General features: G+C 40.7%; 1 protein-coding gene across 2 annotated transcripts in view; it reads left to right on the forward strand.

The window, feature by feature from the left end:
• CD34 (CD34 molecule) overlaps positions 1 to 23,084 on the forward strand; it is a 104,137-nt gene that overhangs the window by 23,420 nt on the left and 57,633 nt on the right. For both annotated transcript variants that reach the window (XM_044288342.1, XM_044288343.1), the window contains exon 2: positions 21,480 to 21,659. In XM_044288342.1, coding sequence (XP_044144277.1) covers positions 21,480 to 21,659 — 180 coding nt within the window. The remainder of the gene's footprint in view (positions 1 to 21,479; positions 21,660 to 23,084) is intronic.

Raw genomic sequence — 23,084 nt, forward strand, 5'->3', positions numbered from 1 at the left:
TCCAGAACTGGGACTCTTTAAGTGGTACCCGCAGCATGGTGTGAAGTGAACACCAGGACTTGACCTTCTTATGTGGTACCTACAGCAAGAAGTGAATGGAACACCAGGATTTAAACTAAGGTGACTTTGTTTATATTTGTTACCCTGCCAAGTGTGAATAAACACTGAACTGTTTAAGTTAAATACTTTGTTGTTGCTTCTATACTGCGTCCGCTAAGCTGCCTACCAGAGCGAATCCCCACAATATATATATATATATATATATATATATATATATTGTTTCTCTCCAGTGAAATCCGGCAATTTGTCTCTTAGGACTGATGGAAGATTTAGACCATTAGACACTTATAAAATATCTGTTTTTATATATTGCCTGTAAACTAATAGCCTATTACTGGATTCAACCAATTGACCTTAGTAGGAGGGAATTCATAGAAAAAGTAAACACCTTCTTAATGCATGAGATAATAATATATAAAAATGAGGGGCTTATGCTAAATTTTAAAAATGGTGTGCTTCATGGTCATTAGTCTGTTACAAAGTAGGAGGGCTTACATTGGGTAACATTATCGGAGACCGGTTCATTTCTAATCTCTCATTTTCATGTTTTTGGTGCCTTGTGTCTGAAACATCATTTTAAGATCTTTGAGCAAAAATTTAGATCATTATATTTTTGCACTTTGGATACTATGATCTTCTCATGCTTCTATGTATATGATAAGTGATGCATATTTTTCTCTTAAACAGAAGGTCTGTGAGTTGGGTTTGGTTTAAATGCATAAAGATTATCTGATTTGAAAAAAAACAAAACTTGATTCTTCCTTGTGACCCTGCTTCTGACCTTTCATCAGATGAAGTAGCCCAAATAGAAGATAGAACAATGGGTCAAGTTTGAAAATTCAGTCTAATTTTGGACAGAGAAAACTTAGACTAAAAATGTGTCACCTTTATGAAAATGTTTGATGCAGGATTATACAGTAAATAAAATGTACCTTTAGACCATCAAGTCTAAATTTAGGCCACCTATTAGTTGCTATAAACAAATAATATGGTGAGAAAAGATATACGTCCAGATTAATTATTCAAGCAAATATAAATGTTCATGGACGTTAAAACTCAAATAACAAAAAAGTTTAATGGTATCCAGTATTAAAGAATCAAAGGGGTGTGTAACCTCCAAACATCTTATAATATTGAAAGTACAGGCCAGGTATCAAATAAAACCCCTAGGGTAATCTATGGCATATAGTGTGTATTGCCACAATAACACCTCTCCCCTGTAGTTCACCAGGGCTAAATGTACTGATTGGTGTTTTTGTTGTCACACATATAATTATTGTCACATTTAACGTGCCTGCCCAACATATGGATAGATATATTTTTGGACCTCAGTATCACGAGGTTATCGACCGCACCGCTCCCACCACTGAGATATGAGCGTCACCCAAGAGATGGCTGTTCACTCCTGACTGGTCTCAGAACCTGTTAAAACACTCCTTCAGACCCTCGAAACGCGTTGAGTCTTATATTAATAAAATAATTGACCAAAAGCCACGTTTGTAGGAGGCGTTCAATTATTTGCATCTCTACATGCGATCCTGGCCGGGGGGGGGGGGGAATAGTCCCAGGTGTCTTGAGCTTATCCTGGCGACTGCCCCCCCTGTGAAGTGAGTGAATTTGATTTTAATATTATCATTATTTTATGATCTCCAACATCACCGCTATAGAGCTGAGGTGTTTTTTCTAAACTCCGAGCTCTCTAAACAGACCTAGGTGAAGGTCTTTTCTATATCTTATACACAAATAAGAACTAATCTGTATCCTCATCACGATTAATGACTAAGTGATCTGGCGCCTGGTACGTGTTTCAAACTTTTTCTCCACGGGTGTAAAGGGCTTCTCTTTCTTTGTCCTCTCTACACCGCCTATATCTCTTCAAACGTGGGCAAGGGTAATCCTTGACCCTCTGAAACACTTGAGCTGCCTATCTTGTTCCATAATTGCATACGAGCATAACTCCTATATACATATATACATATATATATATTGTTCTCTATAGAACTCACCTCCGCCGACTGGCGCCTCTGATAACCTCTACTCTAGGTACTTACTCTGTGACTCCTGGTCCGTTTTAAGACCAGGGAGTTCAAATTGTACCGTAATCCTCTTTTTGTATTTCTACATTTTGCACTATGCCATCCACCGGGGACAAAATAATCGTGCTATGCTCCCGCTAGTAGATGTACCAGCTGATATGGCTCATATACAGCCAACTATCAGCCACAGCTAGCAAGGAGTACTAGTACTGGACAGCTCGAGGAGTTTCTGTGCGCCAGGTATGCGCACTTCTTCAGGAGCATAGAGCACCAGTAATAACAGAAAAGCCTTGCCTAAGCCGCACTTCTCTAGTGTTAGAGTCAGTGTTCTATTGTGGCTTGATCTGAGCCACGGGACTATGATGGACGCGAAGCGTCCGTGTATGTGCAGTAATAAAAAGGGTGAAAACCTCACCCGGCAGGCGTGCCCCCGCATGTTCAGCCAATCCTGGCGAGACACAAGCTCTAGCATCGCCGGTCAGCTGACAGGCAGGAGGAACAAAGTACACCCTGGGGAAGGCGTATCTACGCAAAGGTAAAGGGGGGGAATAAATGGAACCTTGGAGGCAGAGCTGATTAATAAAACTAAATATGCATTCCTCTTCCCAGAATTACCTGTCATGGCCGTTTTTTACTATTGTGTCTGGTATGGGGAGTCTCACTGCCAATATTAGTACGTATGTAGATATCATATTTAGGCCATATTGTCAGCAGTCTACCCTCATACGTAAGGGATGCGATGGTATCGTATTGGGCCGTTTAAATGATATTCACTGCGAGTCAGGTTCACTTTTGGCCAGTCTGGACGTAGAGGCCCTTTACAGCTCTATCCCTCACGACCTTGGCTGTAAAGCGGTACTCTCTTTTTTCCAACCGAGGCGAGAACACTGCAGACGTCATAACGCATTTGTCATGGAACTGCTTGAATTTATCTTGACACATAACATTTTCCTGTTTGACGGCCATATCTTCCACCAGCTCAGGGGAGTCGAAATGGGCAGTCCCTGTGCCCCCACTTTTGCAAATCTCTACCTGGCCTGGTGGGAGAGAGAGGTGGTGTTCAGCGATGACCTGGAACGTTTCATATCATTGATCCCATTGTGGGTCAGGTATATTGATGACTCGCTGGCCCTATGGTTTGTCAGTGGAGCACAGTTCCAGGAGTTCATGACAGCCCTCAATGATAACAGCCTTGGCCTTTTTTTTCACGTCTGAAATGAGAACCAGATTTCGTTCTTGGATTTATCTATCACCCTTAAACCCTCAGGCCAGATCATCACTAATGTATACAGGAAGTCCACTGCCACCAATAACCTTTTGAGGTGGGAGAGTGGGCATCCTGTTGCCCTAAAAAAGGGCATTCCGAAAGGATAGTATCTGAGGTTTCGAAGGAATTGTTCTCAACTAGCCGATTTCAGAAATGTAGCAAAGCAATTACAGGAGAGATTTGTACATCATGGTTACCCACAGAAAGTGCTCAAGCAGGCCTATCATCATTCACTGGGTGTTAATAGAGATCAACTTCTCTCTCCAAATATCGAGAGGATGCTGATGAGGCTGTGAGAATCATGGGGACCTATGACAGGGCCCATAATGAAGTACGACCAGGTTCTAGCAGAAAATTGGGACATTCTGAGATCAGACCCTGTTATTGGGAGCTTGATTTCATCAAGGCCAGCTATTACATATCGCCATAGCCAGAATATTCGGGATCTCTTGGTCCACAGTTTTTATCAGAGTCCTAAATAACAACCCTGGCTATGAAATATTCTGACTGGCAATTTCCCTTGTGGGTCTTGCAAGTTCTGCAAATATATCAACAAAAGTAAATCCTTTGTGGGCAATACATCTGGCAAGATCTACTACAATAGATAATTTATTAACTGTAAATCGGCTGGGGTGATCTACCTACTGACATGTATTTGTGGCATTCAATACATTGGAAAAACGAGACGTGAGCTGAGGCGACGTATGTGTGAACACATCTCAGACATTGCTAAATCTAATGACACTTCAATAGCTCGGCATGTGGCAGATTGTCATGAGGGCAGTGTCACCCCATAAAGTTTCAGGGCATTGAACAGATCAACATGTTATCAAGAGGAGGTGATTTGAACTGCATCTTGTTGCAAAAAGAGGCCCAATGGATTTTTAGATTGCATGCCATTAAACCCAATGGCCTCAATGATGCTATCTTGTACACGTAGTTTAGTTCGCGGCCATCATAGTGCCGTGGCTCACATCAAGCCACATTAGAACACTGACTCTAACACTAGAGAAGTGCGGCTTAGGCAAGGCTCTTCTGCTATACTGGTGCTCTATGCTCCTCAAGAAGTGCGCGTACCAGGCGCACAGAAACGCCTCAAGCTGTCCAGTACTAGAACTTCTTGCTAGCTGTGGCTGATAGTTGTCTGTATATGAGCCATATCAGCTGGTACATCTACTAGCGGGAGTATAGCAGCATTATTTCATCCCTGGTGGATGGCATAGTGAACAGTCATATCCCAGTGGCGAGAGCGGTGCGGTTACCGTGCCTAGCACTGGCTTTCTTACCAGAAATCCATTCAGAGGTCGGTGGTCTTTAGCCCTAGGGAATAATTATTGCACATTCTATATGGCCCAATTTGATCCCTATATCATGTGAATGATGATCTTGTGATACAGACGTCCAAAAATATATCTATCCATATGTTGGGCAGGCACGTTAAATGTGACAATAATTATATGTGTGACAACAAAAACACCAAGCAGTACATTTAGCCCTGGTGAACTACAGGGGAGAGGTGTTATTGTGGCAATACACACTAGATGCCAACGATTACCCTAGGGGTTTTATGTGATACCTGGCCTGTACTTTCAATATTATATCACGTTTGGAGGTTACACAACCCTTTGATTTTTTAATACTGGATACCATTAAACATTTTTTTGTTTTAACGTCCATGAACCTATTAGTTGGCTTACTTTACGCCAGAATTTTGTGACAATTGAATTTTGATTCACCTTATCGCATGTTTAGGCTACTTTCACACTTGCAGCAAAGATAATCCAGCAGGTTGTTCTGACGGAGTCCTCTGGATCAGGCACAGCCGGATAGTGCCCCATTCCTGCTAGACCCCATGGACTATAATGGGATCCAGCCGCTCCCCAAAACAAATGCAGGGATCCAGCCAGACAGAAATCCCTGCATGCAACAATTCTTGTCTCTCCAAAAACTGTCTACGGGTCTGGTAGTGTGCGGCACTATCCTGCTGTGTCAGATACACAGTACTGTGGTAGGATGCTCCTATTCCCAAAAAGCCTGATAGATAGCTTTAGAGCATGTGCTAAACTAGATTTTCACCCTTTCCATTAAATCACAACCACTTGTAGGACAAGTCGACAAAGTGTCTAAAACACTTGTAGATGTGTAAATGTAGTGCAAAGCATTTACACCAGCTCTTTACTGCAACTTGCACCATAATTCTTACACATTTGAATGAGTAAATTCCCCAAGATCATTATTATTAAAAGTGATGTACATTTAATTTTAAAATGTCCAGGGGTCTGTGTCTGTATTGAAATCTTGCACATGCACAAGATATCAGTACCCTGTGAAGGAGGGGGCTCTAGATCCAGTTAGCTATTTCATCACACTGTGCACCCATAGCTACAGAACAATATCTTAATTCCTCCGGGAAAATATATATATTCAATCACATAATTGGAGCAAACGTTCGTGCACTGCAAGGGCAGACTAGCCATAGACTTAGAGGGAAATTACCCAGTGGGCCAATGCCCAGGGGGCCAGCTAGTGGAAGTTTTTGGGAATGTATTTTGTGCTTCTGGCAGTATTTTTGGGTGGACTGTTGTCTCTGTTGGGGTGGTATAATGTGCCACAATATGCTATTGCTGGCCCCGCCTACTTGTGTTAGCCCTGCCTTCCATCAATTTGGACCAAACTACAAAATGGGGCCACTTTTAGAATTTTCTCCAGGGCACTGGGTTTTCTTATTATCATTTATGAAACCAAATACACATTTCCTTATATGCACGCATCATGTATATTGTGATGACAGGTCTGTTTAGTTAAATCTGTTGATAGGAAACGATAAACATTATAATTTCTAATAATTGGGAACTGAATATATATCATATAAATGTAATGATGAATAACTATCAAAGCCCACTGCAGTCACCCAATAGTGTACCGCACACCTTCTTATATTGGATGCTCCAGTGGGAGGATTCTGCAATCCACATCAAAGCCAAGAAAACAACTTGGCACGCCATTTTGAAACAATAACAGGTTTTCATTAATTCATAAAGGCAATATGGCATATCATTACATGTGTACTTTATACATAGTTGATATTTTAGGTATATGTGAGACCAGAATTATAAATAAAAATTGCATGTCTTTTTGGTCCAGAAGAGACCTTTCCTAAGTTGGATACAGACAGCGGATGCACTGGTCTCACTCTCTGCAACTCCAGATACATCTTGATAAAGGTCCTGTTGGACCACAAAGCTATGCAATTTCTTTATAATTCTGGATTTACATTTACCTGAAATATCATTATTGATATAGTGCTATAGTATAGTCATATAGTATGCCATACACACTATTGTCTTTCTGAGCAAATAACAACCTGTTATTCTTTGCATTCAAAATGGAGTGCCAAGGTTTTTTCTTGAATAATAGTGAATTTAGGTATCTCTCTGACCCCTGCCAGAGGCAGACAGCAGTTGTGTCGCACTGCTAGCCCGCCCCACCTTTAACCCTCACTCACTGTGAGACCGCTGAGTCTGCAGCTCTCCCAGACCTGGCTGTCCATTCCTTCCATCACGTCACCGCCATGCCTTAACTATGAGCTTTGTTTTGGATTCAGTTTAATCTCCCTGCTAAGAAAACAAATGTGCATTAAAAAAGCAACTGTAAGATTAGATGCTGAGCTCCATCACTGACATCTAGGCCCATCAGACCTCACAGCTCAGAGGAACAAGGACAGGGAACTCAGATGCTATCTGCAGAGTGAAAAGTGCTTATGCTGCTGTATAACAGCATTCAGTTTGATATGACAGAGGTATCAAAGTCATCTGCATCTACAGCAAGGATCAGCACTTTTATTATTCAAAGCAAGAGTGAATGTATTGGCCTGCACACTTGTACCATCTACATGGCTATTGCTTCCTGCTTGCAGAAATGATCTCAGCCTCAGTATTTGGCTTATAAGTATAGTTTGAATGTCCTAGCCCCATGCCTTCAATGCCTGCGACACAAATAATGGACATTTGTGGTATGGATTACAAAGTGTCTGCCAAGGATATCCACCTTAGCAGCCTGAAACAGATGTCTAGTACAAAATATCTTCCACAGATACTCCTATAAATTACCCATCTCAGATACTCCCACAATGTTTCTGCAATAGACAAGTCCATAATAGCCAAAAGCTGCAGGCTTAGCTGTTAAGGCCCCACACATTAGACCGTTGTCAGCCGAAGCTGCCGTTTTTGGTGGGACTGGACAACAAAGAGAAGGATTAGGCATAGTGAATTTAAACACCCAATACTAGAGATGAGCAAAGTTTTCCAAAATTCGATTCAGACGCTTTGCCGACTTTTTTTTATTAAGAAATTTGCTTAGTTCCAAATTAATTTGTCGCAAAGCATGTTAAATCAGCTATATCCCGGCCTGCAGGGAGAATGTATCTCAGTGTAAATCACTGTGCATTGAAGCAACATGCATAGGTAGTCCTTTCTGGTAGTGAAACAGTTACTGTGACAGGCAGGTGGACACCCCAATAACAGTAGTATTAGACAGCTTATTCATCCTAATTTGGCAATCAAGGCCTAATAGAATTGCTTATCTATTAAACAAGGTGGACACCCCAATACCAGTAAAATTAGACAGCTCATTTACCCCAATTTGAGAATCAAGGCCTAATAGAATTGCTTATATATTAAATAAGGAGAACACTGTTCAGTTAGATAGCTCTGTGAGATAAATTTGTGAAGGCGCAGGTTTCCTCTTGCGCATAAGGCTACTTTCACACCTGCGTTCGGTCGGATCCGTTCTGAACGGATCCGCTCATATTAATGCAGACGGTGGCTCCGTTCAGAACGGATCCGTCTGCATTAAACGTAGAAAATTTTCTAAGTGTGAAAGTAGCCTGAAGATTGAGCCATATGGTGTCATCTTCAAGCGGATCCGTCCCCATTGACTTACATTGTAAGTCGGAACAGATCCGCTCGCCTCCGCACGGCAAGGCGGACACCCGAACGCTGCTTGTAGCGTTCAGGTGTCCGCTCACTGAGCGGAGCGGAGGCTGAGCGCTGGCAGGCGGATGCATTCTCAGTGGATCCGCCTCCACTGAGAATGCATTAGGGCCAGACAGCTGCGTTCAGGTCCGCTCGTGAGCCCCTTCAAACGGAGCTCACGAGCGGACACCTGAACGCAGGTGTGAAAGGAGCCTAACTCTTGGCTTTCTTTCACTAGTTTGATTGCAGATTCTGTGGACTCTAGACTTATAAGACCATCATCTACATAAAAGTTTTTCTTCAGAAAATTAGCTGCTGATGGGCAATCCTTTTCAATCTGATTGGCCAGGTACTTCATAACATAATTGGCGCAACCTGGAGACGCTGCTCCAAACAAGTGTACTTTCATTCTGTATTCTGCTGGCTCTGAATCTGTATCTCCGTCCTCCCACCATAGAAACCTCTGGAATTCTCTATCGTTATTCTTCACATGAAACTGGTGGAACATCTTTTCAACGTCACACATGACTGCTACGGGATAATTTCTGAATCTACAGAGTACACTAGGCAGAGTGTTTGTAAGATCTGGTCCTTTTAGTAGATGATCGTTCAATGCAACACCATCGTACTTTGCCGAGTAATCAAAGACTACTCTAATCTTATCTGGTTTCTTTGAGTGGTAAACACTTTGATATGGATGTTCCACACTTCCCCTTCTTTAGGTTGATTATTAACTTTCTCTGCATGTCCTTCTTCAAGGATGCCTTCTATAAATTTCAAATAATCATTATTCAGTTTGGGATCTCTTACCATACTTTTCTTCAAACATTTCAATCTTGTTAGGGCAAGATTTCTGTTATTTGGCAGACGAGCTTGTTCTCTAAAAGGTCAGGGCATTTCAAGATGACCTTATTGATTCTGCTGAATACTTTCTTATAGAGTGTGTACAAACTTTATGTCTTCTTGGGATGAACTATTTTCTTTAGAACCTATGTCTGCAAAGTCGTATTCAAGGATCTTGATTACTTTTGCTGGACTTACCATTGGTAACTCTTGGACAAATATTCAATGACACAATCCTGTCACCTGTCTTGAGTTAGCGATTTGCTGTTTTCCTCCAACAACACCCCATCCTAGATCAGTTTGAACAGCGTAGGGTTCACCCTTTCTTCCAGTGATTACCTTTCGTAGTACCAAGTCTTTGGGACAATCGTATCAACAGTCCAACACCAAACTCCTTTAGCAAGTTGACTTATTCTGAGGTACTTCTTGTATGAGTACGGGTCTTCAGACTTATTGTCTGGCTGTCTTTGTTTCTGTTTCCCTTTTGGGATTTAGAGAAGGTTTGTAAAGTTAAAATGCTTTCTATAAATAAACACTATTAAAAAAAACTCCTTCAGCAGGGACATTTAATGAGATATGACAGATAGGTGCTCCCGTTCATTGGCTGTTTCACAGGTAGGTATGCGATCTTGATCTAGAGGTATATGGTCTTTTGTATAAGCTGGAGGTAGATCTAATGTGCAGTGTGAATGTAGTCCACTAACTCTCAGTCCTTTGACCCTTTGACCTATCAGTCCTTTGACCCTTTGACTGTTCACTTCTCTCCCCATCATTGTGCTGAGTTTGAGTGTCACTGGTTCTGTAGCCACTAGTAATTTCTGGCAGATTTCTTGATCAATGGTGACATCACTCTGGGCATCCAGTAGCGCATAGGTGTATACCTTCTTGTTCCTCCATTTAGGATTTGAAATGCAAACTGGTACAACCATTGATTTGCTGTTGCTTTCTCCTTCCCTCACTCTGCAAGAGAATACCGATACTTTATTTCCTTCCTCAATATCTTTAGGTATTGAGGATTTATCTTTCTTTGGACGTTCTTAATGTAGTGGTGTAGGATGGCATCCGTTGCAAACGCTGCATGTGGACTTTTTCTTACACTCCTTAGTAACATGGCCTTTTCTTAAGCATCCAAAACACTTTTGGTTATCCAGTACAAATGTTTTCTTTTGTTTTGGGGACTTCTCCTTCAATTGTTGGCACTTGTGTATGGAGTGGTTTTGTCTACAGAACATACATTTGAAGGTACTCTGAAGATTTGTCGGTTCTGTCTCTCTACTGATCCCAGTAGTGACTTTGAACTTGCTCTCGTAGGTATCTGGACCTTTAGTTGCTGTGTTGGTTGCAAAGCTAGTTGCTCTTGCATGTCTTATCTCTCTTGCAGGGCTTTCTTCTAAGGATTTTAAGACGTAAGATGATGTTACTAGATTACATGCTATAAGTCACTGGAAGGTTAAACCTACTTAAAACTTAACTTTTATATAGAATATTCAATTAAATAAATCCCACAAAACAAAATATATCTTTCAGATGACTGCAGATGATTATCTAGCGTTTTTTTTTAGGGTATAAAGCACCTCAGAACATATAATAATGTTTGTTATTACACTGAATTGCTTACAACCACTCACGGTTTTGATGTGCAGTGTTTTCAGATGTCTGTGCTGGATTCACGGTCTCGGATTCCAAGGCTGCGGATTCCTTTATCAGGCTGTAGGCATGGCCCTTCCACTGTAGAGAATAGTCCAAAAAATCAGGCTGGAAAAAAGGGGAGATAATATCCCTACAGTGCTATAATGGCCCTGCCTAAAAGTGGAGAAATCCCCTGCCTAACTGCGGGAGAATCACCCCCTAATAGAGCGACCCCACTTTTCGGTGGCTGACCCTAGATACCTGACTCTAAAAAACGTATTTCTCCCAAACAAACAATTCCCGACGCGTTTCCTCTGTCACACGTGTTGTGACAGAATCATCAGGGGATAAACAGATGGATAAATGGCCTAATAGCCACTAGCTAGATAGCTTATGCTGGTCCTCCCAGATGTTAGTGGAACTGCACACTAACATCTGGGAGGACCAGCATAAGCTATCTAGCTAGTCTAGTTTCTATGAATTAACTTTTTTCTGCCTTTCCAGACTTTTCATCTGTTGGCGCTGTGCCTCCATTTCAGCTTCCATTTGATGGTGCTGTGCCTCCATTTGATAGCGCTGTGCTTTGATGGCAGCTTCCATCTCAATTTCTGCTTTCTTGACAGCAAGTTGTTCAGGTAATATCTTTCTTTTGGCTGAAGTACTTGAGGACTCTGATATATGGGTGGCACTTCTGCTAGCGAAGGAAGTCACACTTGAGATTGCGGTTCCCCCTAAGGACCTAGCATAGTCTCTCATAAAAAGCTTCACTTCATCATAGTTGGCTGCAGATGAAAGTTCTCTCATGAGATTTACTAAATCTTTAGTGACCGCAGTACATGTGTCCATGTTCCTTACAATATCCTGGGAAGGTGTCGTAGATGACCGCAGGTTGACATGTGCTGCCATAAGCTTGAATGTATGATTTTCACCTATCATACATCCGGGAAAACTTTTTCTCTTTCAGTGTTGCTTCTTGCTCCAAAATTTCCAGCATTTTTGGGGTCCGTTTTCTGGCATGTGATGAACTTCTTAGTTAATTTGTTTGGGCTAGATTTGTTTGAGGCAAGACTAGTGCTGCATTAGACTCTTCTAACTCAGGCAGGTTCTCTTGCTCTTCACCTTCTACCCTATCTATCTTTGCATCCTCTAACAGTGGCATAGTAATACTAGGCTTGGACATTTTACTTTAAATGCTATAACAATCAATACAAATAATAAGATGCCTTTCACTTTAAATGCTATACTGACAAATGCAGAAATAAATGACTTTCACTTTAAATGTAACAGAGTCTGTGTATTACAAACTGTCCTTTGTCTTATTCCTGAACATGAAAATGTCACTTTATACCAAAACCTATGTGCAATGATAAGTAAGAAGGAAAGCTCTGACCTTATTCTGAAGAGCAGGAACAAATGTCTGTCTTAATGGAGAGTTGTCTTTTCTTGATGATGCAATGCTCTGCGTTGACTTGCGATGCTCTGCGATAACTTGTGATGCTCTGTGCAGACTTGCGATACTCTGTGCAGACTTGCGAAGTGCTGGCTTGGATACGCTGCTGCAGTCTTTGGCCTAGTGGCGGGAAAATAGCTGGCTGCAATACATGGTCTCTCTGAGAGGTATATCTGGGGTCTAACTAATGGTTCACTTGCTCTACTTGGTTTGCAGTTTGCTTTATACAATTGCTTATGATCTGGTATGAGCAGTTTGCATTTGTATGAAAATTGTTTGGATTGCATGAATGTATGGCTCAGTAGTTCGTTTGTATGCAATTGAATTTGTGGTTTGGTGGAACTGTAAGTAAACATAAATAACTGGTTCATTATACAGTTCTAATCAAAATACTAACAATAGGAACATTGTATAACTGTTCTAAATACCTATTTTGGCCTCTCTGCTTCCATAAAATACAGCTCTTAGTGGAGTGAATGTCTGTTCAGCTCCTCTCCTCTGGTGTAATGATTTTAGCAGTTTCCCACACCGGCTTTGTGTGAGGATAGCTGTGATTGGTCAAAACTCCTGCTGTGTGTGAGGCTGGCTGTGATTGGTGAAGACTCTTGCCCAGCAACAACAGTTTAACTCTATGCTTTCTGTTGTTTCTGCTGTGTCATTACGCTTACTTTACATTATATAATGAATCTTAAAGGCATACTATCTTTTCTGCTTCTGTGAACACAACATATAACTGTTACATGAGATCGAAAACATGAACTCACAGTAAATAATTCTGCTTTTGTCTTTAACACATAAACATAGGAACTGTATTAAGGTTATTGGCATGTCTAGCTGTATAAACATATACGCTATATTAGCAACCTAGAACAGGTCTTAGCTGGCCAGCTACACTGTGCCCTACACAGGAATTGATGCAAACTGCTCTGTCTCCTATGGACCCCTTCAGCCTTAGATTACAGTCCCTGACTGTCCCTGTATTCTCCCTATGCTATCCATACAATGTGTAAAAGCTCTTCTTACGATCTCCATACACTGTTCCTGCACTCTGCCTATCCAATTTTCCACAATTAAAAGCTTTTAGCAACACTGTCCCTAGAGCTTTTCACTGTGCAGGATGAGGCTTTTACATGACTGTAACATCACAGGGGCTGGCTAGCTGCTGATGGGCTGTCTGCACAGCATTATGGGTGATTTCGCATTCCGGGGCTTCTTACTTACACTTTGTAACACGTGCAGACACCATTTTAGGAAAAATATGTTTTGTTACCATGAATCACATGGAAATGCGGATTCAGGGCTCAACACTACCCAATAACTTTGTTCTCCCAAGAGATAAGCTGCTGCTTGAAGTGTCTGGCTTTTATCCTCTCTCACTATTGAAAAGGCATGCCCACTCTGCCACAAGTAGTTCACTGAAAACTATTGAGTGTGTATAGTCTTCTTTACTTCAGCTAAGACAGATGTGCTTAAATGTGAGGACATCCTATTATTACAACATCTTGTAAATTGGCTGAATTAAAATAAAAAATAAATAAAATAGACATTCATGGCATATCCACAGGTCATATATATGTGGTTGGTACCAATTGAGGTCCCACAACTATCTCCAGAACAGAGGTATCAATGAAGCTCTCTTCATTAATTGCATAAGTACTTTCCTGCCAAAACTAGTTAATTTCAATGATCTTTACATGGTATTTTTTAATCTGCATGCATTTATGAAATATATTCATTTATATAGTAATATTGCTTCATCTAGCACAATTGTATCATCATTTTTTGAATGCATTACATTACTGCATTTTGGGTCAAAATGTTGCAAATCGAAGACCACCAATGCGTCATAGACTTTCCTCACCTGACCTTTAATATTGAACATTTAGTGCCCCCAATAATTATAATAACTCCCTGAAGTGCACCAGTCCCTACAGCACGCCCAGTAAGTTATAGCTCCCCAGTAGTTACAATAACCTCCTGTAGTGCCCCAGTAGGTATAATAGCCCTTGTCGTGCCCCCAAGTAGATATAATGCCCTTCTGTGGTGTCCCCAGTAGGTATAATGTCCCCTATAGTGCCCCCAGCACAGGCACCTATGAAGCAGGCTTGTTGCTTATGAGAGTGAGCGGCGGGACAGGGAGACATTGGCTGCAGAGATTCAACTGTATTACTATCCTAAGGACGGCGATACAGTTGTATAGTCTGAGGCCAAAACATTCTGGGGTCCTGGACAAGACATCTGTGGCTCAAGAAAAATATTGAGGACTGTGCTATTCACCCAGTAATCTAAGTGAGGCAGACGGGGAAGGGGATAAACATTAATTCTTGACAATGATGTCACCATCACAGAGGTTGTTAGTACAGCTTTTTTTTTTTTTTACTAAACTGACATATGCAATGGTATAGGCATACAGTTACAAGTGTCTGTGGCATACATTTGAGAATGTTTCAAACATAGGGGGAGATTTATCAAAATTTGTGCAAAGGAAAACTGCCTTACTTTCTCAGATTCAACATTTCATTTTTTTTATTGGTTGCTATGGGGAACTAAGACAGTTTTCCTTTGCACCAATTTTGATAAATCTCCCTGTATGTGAGAATGAGGAAAGAAAAAATCCATGTGCCCAAGTGTATAATCAAGCATAGTTGGCAACTGCCTCTGATTTTCAGAAACAATACCGGCAAATTTAGGCTGTCCCGGACTGAAATTGGGTGGGGCTAATGTATATCATGCCCGTAGGTGGGAGTTCCTGGTCACAGCTGGGGCTTTCCCAGTGTTGGGGCTTAGATGCCCCGATTTTACAAACTAAACCATTGGTAAGTATGATAAAGATAAATAAAAGATTTATAGTCAGATCCTTCCCACAAGGTTTTCATTCATAGTATACAACAATTTCCTCACTATTCAGTGCTAAATTAGGGGGACACTGGCTTAGTTGCCCAGAGCAATTAATCAGATTTCACCTTTAATTTTGTAAAGCTCCTGAACTTGCCAGACAGCACATTTTCTGCCCCCATGAATGTCCATGATCTGCCTTCCTGTTTGATAATGAATGATGGAAAGCTAATACTCAAATAGCATAGATTTGTTTCTATTCAATCTTTACATAAAGAAGTTCTGGCGCTTCTTACTTTGCTTAAGGGGTTTTGCTTTTGGACAAAAACAATTGGTCATATGGCATGACACTGGTAGGCATAACTCAATGCAATCACAATGCACTAATAATTCATCTCATACAATACATACAGGCTACACTCCGATTTTGAAGCAAAGCCTCTGATTCTAGGCCAAATGGAGCAGTCAATTTGTCTTTCCGTTGAAGTCACTGGTGTTCATGATGTCCCTGATTTTGGAACAATTAAATCATTAAATAAACGATTCTGTGTAATGTATTTGTGTTGGAATTTTTCTCTAGTACAAACTCTGTTATGTCTCAGGAGAACATAGTGGAAGCTATTACCAATTTTGCTCAAATAGAAATAAGATATTTTGCTTACTTCAACGATGGTATTGGATAAAAGAGAAAATTTCAGAGATGGGTGCATAAATGCCAGTTGCAAAAAGTTAGAAAACTGTCTGAAACTAACACACAGACATGATTTTCCTGATTAAAACTTAGATAAGACAGTCTGATAATTCTGGTGTGCATTTATACTGTCTAGTACAGGGCTGCACAACCTGCAGCCTGGGGGTCATATGTGGACAATGATGCCATTTCATGTGGCCTTCCGACCATCTGGTCACACACATGCTTGTCGGTGTCTGCTAACATACATTTCTGTGTGAGAAAGGAGTGGCCCATAGGATAGACACAGGGACAGTGAAGTACTAATGATGCACTATTTGGCTATCTCCAAGACCCAGCTGTGTATTGGCAGAATAGAGGTCTTCTGATCCCTGTATACATTTGTATACAGAAAGAGAGAGGTGCTCATACCGCTCTACAGAGCACTAGTGAGACCTCATTTGGAGTATTGTGCTCAGTACTGGAGACCATATCTCCAGAAGGATATCGATACTTTGGAGAGAGTTCAGAGAAGAGCTACTAAACTGGTACATGGATTGCAGGATAAAACTTACCAGGAAAGATTAAAGGACCTTAACACGTATAGCTTGGGAGAAAGACGAGACAGAGGGGATATGATAGAAAAAAGAAAAACTGCTACAAGAGGACATAGTTTTAAATTAGAGGGGCAAAGGTTTAAAAGTACTATCAGGAAGTATTACTTTACTGAGAGAGTAGTGGATGCATGGAATAGCCTTCCTGCAGAAGTGGTAGCTGCAAATACAGTGGAGGAGTTTAAGCATGCATGGGATAGGCCTAAGGCCATCCTTCATATAAGATAGGGCCAGGGGCTATCCATAGTATTTAGTATATTGGGCAGACTAGATGGGCCAAATGGTTCTTATCTGCTGACACATTCTATGTTTCTATGTTTCTGTATGACCCTCCAGTAAGGAGTAGATGAAGTGGAGAGGTGGTTATGAGTTGTGTTTTTTTGGAAATAGTTAAGCACTCGGCTGTTTAAGCAACTCGCCTGAATTAAAGTGGAATAAGTCTCTTTCTGGGGTGTGAACAGGGCGAAAGGGGACTCCCAATCTTCTCAAAAGTGGGAGTTCTAATGGTGTTAGGCTAATTTCACACTAGTACTAAACACTTGCAGCGGTATTTGTTCGGCCGAATCTCAGCACAAATTTCGGAAACAGCCCGGATCATCACTGGGGCCCATTATAGTCAATGCTACCTGGTTGTGCTCTGGCAAATTCCAACTATGCCAAATGTGATAAACTCCAGCAGTCTGTTTCTCTACAGGAACAGCCTGCTGGAACATTTTAGTGCTTGTGTAAAACTAGGCTTACCAGCACTTATCCAATATTTATGGAATATACTTTCAGATGGTAAAACCCTTTAAAGTTTTGGGACTTCAGTCTAGCAAAGTGACCTTGTGACCAGAAAGGATTGTGCATTCTGGTCTAGTCTAAATTTATACCATGTATTAGTTTACTTTGCACCAGAATGCATCACAATTCTGGCACCATTTTGGTGCAAGGTCTTTCATCATAAATCATGCCCACTTACTAGTGCAACTTACTGGCTCTTTGAAATAAAATCCGAGTGGTGAAATTCATCACAGATTTCAGATTTCACCATTTGTGTTGTAGTGGATATATTCAGTGCAAAATAACCTCAACAAATTAGCATTCTGCAAATGTAAAACTCCCCACAAGCCTATAAACAGGAAGCAGATTTTTGTTTCTTGCATTATACAGGACTTTGTTGTATATATTGGCACACAGTACAGTTTGGTGTGATTTATCCATATATTATACAAACAGAATACACTATAACTCCATAAAAAATAAGTATTTTCTTCCCTAGTTTTAGATCCACTCTTGTTTTTAATAATAAATCACTGCCTGCTCAAGACTCTAAAAACAAACTAAATAAATATTTATTTGAAGCCAATAAACTAAAAGGGGGGGGACACCCAATCGACAGGTCTGTATCAAAGTTCAGTGAGTTCTCTACGCCTAGCTCCCATGCCTGTATAGGCGATGTATAAAGTATGGGGCTACGTGTATGTAGAGAAAATAAGAGTGCAGACAGCACTCAAAGTCACATCGAGAGTGTTTGCCACCCAGTGTGCAGCAGCAACACATCTATAGTATATGTTGGGGGTTAGGAGTGGTCCCAGCTAGAAGAACCAAATATAGACTAGGAGGGAATTCACATCCGCCTACTTCACATTCTTGGTCAGTGCTATTACTAGGATCCACACACCTCCCCCTTATTGTAAGCACTTTCAGCTGATCCCCGACTCGAATGCATGTACTGTCAGGTCTTGCTGAGATAGCTAAGTGCTTAATGCCCCAAGCTGCCCAGCGTGCATACAGGCACAACACTAGGGCACTAAAGCAGTAGTTTACAAGGTGCTGGCTCTACGATTTTTATACAACTGTATCATCAGGGGCCTAGTATTTTAACAGTTAACACCAAAGAAATAATTTGGCCACATGTATGGCGCGGCGTCCAGTGTTGTGATGGCCGTCCACTGCTGTTTTTGCCACAAAAAATTGGGTTTAGATTTATCAATGCAATCACGACAAATCTTCTGGCATAAGTAGAAATATGGCATTCTGGCTGTACTCCATATTTATGAAGCCACTGCCCTACTTGTTATTCTCTCTTTAAAAGTGGGTGGGGCTACAGACCTAGCAAATGTATTCACTAACTTTTTCTCCCAAATGTTGTCCTTAGACATTGGCAAGTCCAGTCTTGACTTGTTTTTAGCCTATATCACTTTCATTGACAAGGGTGTGTCAGACCAGCACAATGTTAGAAGGGAGCCTCAGTATTAAGGTGGCCATACACATTAGATAGCATTTGCTTGATGGTTGTACAGGAGCTAAACATACAGTTATCTGGGGAACGATGATTTCACAGACACGACCATACACATTTTAGTCTATATTGACCAGCACAGTGGCTCATACTGCCTATACACATTCAATTAAATGGGGTGATGGATGAAAGATCCTTTTGGGAATGTTCTTTCAAAGAAATATCTTTCCTTCACAAGTAATCTATCTCTGAATGCAAGTTCTTTTGTCCAACTATTGGATGAAAATATTAAACATGGACAACTTCTTTGCAAATGATAATGGTCTATCATTGATCATTCGTTGTTACATTTCAACTGATGAACGATTGTTTTGATTGAAATCGTCCATTTTGATCAATTTAAGACTAATGTGTATGGCCACCTTAGACTATGTTCTCATGTGCATTGTTAATTTCCATTGTTCTGCTCCATCATTGAAGCAGAAGAATGGTTTTGATGGCAGTGAGGGATCCATCACATCATAGACACCTAACGGTGTACAATGTACCCTATTGACTATAATGGGGTGATGGGGTGCATTGAGTTTCTAATATGGTCCGTCATTTGTTGTGCTATATTAGCTGCCATTTTTTATGAAATTGAAATATAAAGTCCCTAATGGAACCTCCGATGTAAAAGTAAACACAGCCTTAAAAACACCCACCAAGTGTGACAAGGCCTAAAACAATTTGTATCATCTTGTATTATGCCTTGTTAATGGTCTGCCTCAAGTAATTTGGATTGCAGTATGAATACGAGCAGAATGCAAGGTTTTCTGATACAGTTTTATGTTTCTTATCTAATTAAACTATGTAAGATATCGAAAAAATGCAAGGTCTGAAAAATATTAGAACAGACTCTAAATTCTAGCAGGCACATCCCCCGTTCTTCTCTGGGAGATAGCATATTGCTACAAAGCTCCTCCATTTTACTGACGTAAGATTGATGAAGAGGGTGTAGTTTAGGAATGGCTGGTTTTGATCATATTGAGCTATTGGGAAATTTTGGCTTCCTTGACACATACCTTATGATTTCACATCTTCACTGAAACCTTCTTTTTCCATTAATCACACATTTTGTAAGAAGTTTCTAAAAGGTGTAACATACACATAGTAGAATAAAGTACACTGTTATTCTTCATGTTAAGGGATATTTGTCTGGTAAATACATGTAGCACATGTACATCTATAATAAAAATTGTATTCTTAGTTAACAGAAAACAAAATAAAAAGGGGAGGTAAAAAAACATAAATTAACCGGGTCAGAAAAAAGGTTAATGGCATTTCATAGAAGTGGCCCAGAGCTAATGTTTATATAGCATCTGGAGTATGTTGTAGAAGCACATCTGGGAGAGATCAGGGAGATGGCAAAGATACGTTTTGTGTGGAATAATCCTTTAATCATACATATAATTTTACAAGTCTGGACTCTAAAGAAGATTATATTACTAGTACATGATTGGGCCATGGCAAAGTGAATAAAATGAATGGTGGACTTCGAGAATATAAGGAGAAAATATACAGTTTATACCGATCTGACATGTGCATGGTGTTTATTACATACACACTCTGTGATTTTTTTTTCATGCATTTTGTTATCCAAATGCAAGACTGAATCCAAAAGAGAGACAGACAGACAGATGATATTAGATAGACAGATAGATAGATAGATAGATAGATAGATAGATATTAGATAGATTATAAAAGATAGATAGATAGATATTGGCTTGACAAAGGCTCCATGGAGTGAGCTGAAACGTTGCTGTTTTTCACATGGGTGATTAAAATACCCTTTTTTCACGGATACTTGAGTGCTGCCTTGGCCTTTTTACATATATAGATAGATAGATAGATAGATAGATAGATGCAAATGCTCACTTCTCTATATTTGACAAGTAGTCCCTTGGTTGTCTAGCCCCAGGGCTAGCTATGGATTTTTCAGAGGGTCTATGTCTGTTTTTAGAAATTAATTACTAAAGCCCATTCAGATGTGTATTCATGCTACTACAGTGGAAGAGGAGATTTTGGCCTGACCAGTAAAGAGAAGCTTACTTACCTGCCTCCAGGCACTGGCTTCCTGCTCCTTCTCCTCCCGATCTGCATCTCCGCTATGGTCCATCACTGCAAACATCTGGTTTGATAGTGTCACAGCCAATCACTGGCCACAACAGAGACCAGATCCCCTTGTGTCGTGTGACCATTTGTCATGACATAAAGGGAGACAGCCACTGCCGCACCCAGTGATTGGCTGCAGGTGATGTCAAATGGGATGTTTACAGAGAGGGATCCCCGTAGAGCGTCTCAGACCAGGAGGAGAAGGAGCAGGGAGCCAGTAAATAAGCTTCCCTTTACAGGTCCAGCCAAGTGGGAGGGTAACTTTCCCAACCCCTGCCCCCATTCTTGCACAGGCACTTAAAGCTAACATAAAAGTAGATCACTTGCATTCTCATTTGAAAGCCAATGCCAAGAACACAGCCTTCAGAAAGAAATACTATAAGATTTGTACTTTCTCTTTATTTTTTCACACTTACAAATATGGACCCAAATACTGCTGTGTGAAAATAGCTTTTGTCGAGGGTTTGTATTGAGCATGTCTGTACGTCTGAGTCAATTTTATGCCTTTTAGTACTGGAATGGTATTCTTTTGACATTAGATCCTATTGAGGGCTGAAAACAAAGAAAAAACAGTAGTTATACAAGTCAGTGTAGTCTGGCAATGCCAGTCAGTAGATGTAAAGAGCTAGGGCTATAGCTGTACAATATGTAGATGTGTATATACAGCTTATAAACTCACTCGTATTAATCTTAATATGTTGGAACCTTTTTTCTTGTTTTGCAGATACCACACTAGCATCAGAATCTTCAACAACTACTGCAGAAATTGCTGTTAATGTTACTGCTTCCGCTCAGAGCCTCCCAGGAAACAGTCCTCTTAGTGTGACAGTGCACAGTAGTAGTGATAACCAAACAAGTACTGCCTCGCCAATGCTAACCGGACCCACAGTGCACAGTACAGCAGGTAACAGAAAATTATACTCTACATTTCATACCACATATTATAATGATTTCTGGAGGTAAATATAAAAGGAGCATCAGCTATTTACATTTTGTGTTCATGGAAATATTATGAAACATACTTAAAGGGGTTGTCCAGTTTTAGGAGGAAACCGGACAACAAATGCAATCCACCTGCATACTTACAGATCCTGTGCCACCACTCTGGTTCTCATGGCTGGGCTCTGTTTATCTAGCTGGTCTATTGACCTCATGTCATCAACTTGTGACCACTGAGGCCAATCATTGGCTTCAGCATTGTACCAAAAAGGCCAGTGATTGGATGCAGCGGTCACTTGTTGTCAATATACTGTCACTGCTGTAGCCAGATAAAGAGAGCCAGGAGAGCTGAAATGGCAGTGCGGGATCTGTCAGGTAAGTAATGATATATTTTTATCGCATCACATGTGTTGTCCGTACAATCCCTTCATAAGCCTACGGCTCTATTCACACTAACAATGGCTCTGCCTTCTGGTAGTTTGCAGCAGTATTTTTCACACCAAAATGAGGGAAACCTTGATAGAATACCAATTTTAAATCAATGGCGTCTTTAGTGCACTGGTTTAATACAACGTACAACAGATCTGGCACAGCTTCAAGCCTTCTGTTATAAATTGAAAACATACAACAGTGTGAACAGAGCCAAACTCCAAAATATGAAGAAGCTAATATATATTGAGTTGTGGGTGGGTTATCACACTGAATTTGCTGCTGATGACTGGATATTTTCAAATTTTGATAAAACAGAGGCCCTGTCTATTGTTTAGTCAACGAGAGAAAAAATTACCAGTAACCACCAGTCATTTAAGACTGACATAGATGTTGTATTTTGCTTAATAGTAGTGTTGAGCAAAGTAAAGCATTCAAAATGGAATTCAGTCCGAAGTTTAGAAAAATGTTGATTTGCAACAAATCAAAATCTTCTCACACTTTGTGGTAACGTATCAGGTTTTCCTAAATGGTGGCTGCATGTGTTACAAAGCAAAACTAAGTGTAGAGGAGACAAGCCCGGGAACGCAAGATCACCCATAAAGCTGTGCAGCCAGCCAATCCGCAGATAGCCGTCCGCTGTGATGTCACAGCCCTATAAAACCCTCATCCCGCACGGTCTCCGCTATTGTCCTATGAGCTAAGCGTAGGAAGAGAGCAAGTGCTCATGTGCTAGGGACAGTTTTACATCAGCGTAAATTAAGATATGTAATTTAATACCAATAAGATGGAAGCCTTTATTATTCCAGTGCCAGCCTGCCAAACAATACCATCCACTCTGCACCCCTTATAGGAGTCAGGTCTTAATGATGACCATCCTCATCTTTTGCTGGCTTTACTTCTTCCAAATCATCCTTCAAAGTCCCCATATCCTAGAAAAGTCAGCAAGATACGAGAGGAG

This window comes from Bufo gargarizans, chromosome 3, assembly GCF_014858855.1.
Source record: "Bufo gargarizans isolate SCDJY-AF-19 chromosome 3, ASM1485885v1, whole genome shotgun sequence".
In the NCBI taxonomy this organism is placed as follows: domain Eukaryota; kingdom Metazoa; phylum Chordata; class Amphibia; order Anura; family Bufonidae; genus Bufo; species Bufo gargarizans.